This window comes from Pterocles gutturalis, unplaced genomic scaffold (genome assembly GCF_000699245.1).
Source record: "Pterocles gutturalis isolate BGI_N339 unplaced genomic scaffold, ASM69924v1 scaffold35242, whole genome shotgun sequence".
NCBI classification, from domain to species: Eukaryota; Metazoa; Chordata; class Aves; order Pterocliformes; family Pteroclidae; genus Pterocles; species Pterocles gutturalis.
In genome coordinates this window covers 1-2,744 of record NW_010108943.1, presented here as the reverse complement: position 1 = coordinate 2,744, position 2,744 = coordinate 1, and the positions used below count along the sequence as shown (strand labels likewise).

Sequence of the window (2,744 nt, the reverse complement as noted above, 5' to 3'; positions counted from 1 at the left end):
GCCAATGTTAGACTGGGACCCACCAGCCACTGCAACGTTCTTTCACTTACATGGAACTGCTTTACTGCTGGTCTACGGCACTTGCTAGCAGCGATCTCCTCAACCTTCATGATCTGAATAGAGTGAGCACGGGCACGATGACGGGCTCCCATATCGCGGTCTGTAACAAAAGAACTCATTAAAAATAAATTTTAAGACATTTTCAGTTCAAAAATCTTACTACCACCTTTTCAAGAAATGTTTATAATACCATCTACAACTTTTAAAATTTCTGATAAACTCTACTTAATCACACTGGTTTCCATATCCAAAGCGATGGCAGAAATACCACAGAACCAACATGCAGCAGCAAATTCTTCCTGGAACTCACAACTGAACTCCTCCAAGAAAGTGCCATCTTATTCTTCTTGCCTGATTTCAAGAAGGTACATACATACAGAGGTAATCTATGTGGGACTATTTCATATTTTGCAACAGAAAACTGTGATTCAGAATCAACACTGAAATAAGATTACTGAAAAGACATGAACTTCAAAAAAATTTCCCTTCAGGTGCAAGTAAAGGTATGATCTGAAGTTATCTTTTCTTAAAACTGAAAGTCACAGAAACGGGAACTGATATTTAGCCCACATAGTTAGGCTTTCAGAACAGGAGGAAGCCATCTGTACACAGGGTACCTGAAAATTCCTCCCTGCAGCAGCGAAAATCACTGCCTTTAAATCATCATGTCCATAGCTAGTTTCACATGATATGCTACTGAAATACTATTGTGCTTACGATGCTTCCCATGAACATCTAACATACCTATTAATAACTCACCTGTCAAAAATATTCCTGAGCATAAAGGTATCAAAGTCATTGTATCATGACAAATTAAGTTCTCGGGTCTCTTATGCAGTTCTTCAGGATGTTAATTAACAGGAACTATTGTAAGTTAATGTAGAACCTTAAATTTCACTTTCAACAGCACTTCAGCTTTTGAAAGGCGACAAGATACATTTAATATTTGCACACATGACAAGAATATCATTATTAAGAACAATATTCTTTGGGTTTTTATGTGCATTCTGTAGTGTTTATAACACTTCTGTATTCAAATATCAACACCATCAGCTATACCAATGGTCTATCCCTCAAGCACTTCACATAACAGACTGAAATCAGGACAACCTTTCCTTCTCCCTGAATCAAGGCAAAGAGATCTTGGAGCAACACAGATTTTTTTCTTTTTCCCTCAATTTTTTTTTCTACTTGCTCTCCAAAGGACAGACGCTAGTATGTTCCATGATATTGGGAATATTCTCTCCACAAGACTTGGGAAGGTATACTCAATTATTTTAAAAAAATAAATATAGTGCAAGAAATACATGCAGCACCTAAAAGGTCAAAAAACTCTCAGTTTGTATATCAAAACTCATTACCAGAATTGTAGAAAGTCACACCAAGATGAAGTGTGAATATTTTCAGATAGACAAACTGTATAAAGAGTGGTAATGAATAAGATACCATGCACATCATACATAAACATTTACGGACTTCTCCAGGAACCCCCCACTTTACTTTTCCAGTGTTTAAGTAAGTTATCTTATCATGGATCAAGTCAGCACCCTTTATGCCCAGTTTGAGATTTAATCTTGCACTTGTATACTGGTCCTACCATTTTATATCTCAAAAAGTTACGTGTACTTACAGCACTGAGTGACAGCACCGGCCGTGGTCAAATCCCTGTACTCCCTGTACATGTTGTGAGTTCCGCTACGAGAATCATAGCGCAACCAAATACCAAAATTTTTTACCCGCAGGGGGGACTTCTCATACACCTGGAATTACAAGAGAGCACAAAAGCAGTTAGAGACAGTACATCATCAGTATTTTACAAGTTCAAGAAGAAATATTTTAGAGCTCTAATGAAAAACAAAATTTTCCAAAAAACAACTACTTTCTCTCCTTCCCCACACCAACATAGCTACATTCAAGTCTTGGTAATTCTGAGTTTTAGTAATTCAACATGTAAAGAAAAATACATGCAAGATTTCAGCTCTAAGGATGTCCTTTAAGCATCAAGGTAGAGTAGTGTAAGCATACAAATATCTGCTTTCCAAGGATTATGAATGTCCAGATGACTCTTAAAAGGTATATTCCACAATGAAGCACAAGAACCACACAGCAGCACTGACCAGTGGCATACTTCATAACTTTTAAGTGCTGGGAAGCAAGTTTCTTTTTAGTTCACTGGACACATACTGCCACTTTGAAAAAACTAATTTGTCACGCAGCTTCACAGCAATTGAAGGATAAATGAATTTCAACCTCACCCCCAATAACAGCACTTCACATAAATTCTGTCCACATATGCCAGCTAGAATTCCTTTGAAGTTTCACACTTTTTAAGGTTTTTAATCCCACACCTGGCCACAGTACACAATCTCTCCAGAAGACTTCTTTATCTTCTTCAGCTGAGAAACGAAGTACCAGAACCGGGACTTGGCGACAACATGGTTAGGAGCGAAGATCCGCATGCGGTAGAGAGGAGGGGTCGTGCATTTCGGCGTGGGCAGGCATCGCCCGACCACCTTGTACTCCCGCAGCTGGAGGAAGACGACAGGCCGTTTGCAGCGTGAGCCACCCCCGCGGCCAGCCTGACCCCGCCCCGCCGCGGCTCACCCCGGGGAACGCACCGCAACTCCACGGTACCAACAACGCTGCGGCGAGAGCAGCCCAACCCAGGGAAAAGGGAGGAGAAA

The 2,744-nt window shown here is 40.2% G+C and overlaps 1 protein-coding gene across 1 annotated transcript in view; it reads right to left on the bottom strand.

The window, feature by feature from the left end:
• Positions 1-2,638, bottom strand: part of RPL18A (ribosomal protein L18a) — a 3,192-nt gene extending 554 nt beyond the window's left edge. Inside the window, exons 1-3 of the mRNA XM_010072812.1 lie at positions 2,409-2,638; positions 1,691-1,820; positions 51-160 (exon numbers count right to left, since the gene is read on the bottom strand). Of these exons, the coding sequence (XP_010071114.1) occupies positions 51-160; positions 1,691-1,820; positions 2,409-2,519 (351 nt within the window). The 5' untranslated portion in view covers positions 2,520-2,638. The remainder of the gene's footprint in view (positions 1-50; positions 161-1,690; positions 1,821-2,408) is intronic.
• Positions 2,639-2,744: the final 106 nt, after the last annotated feature.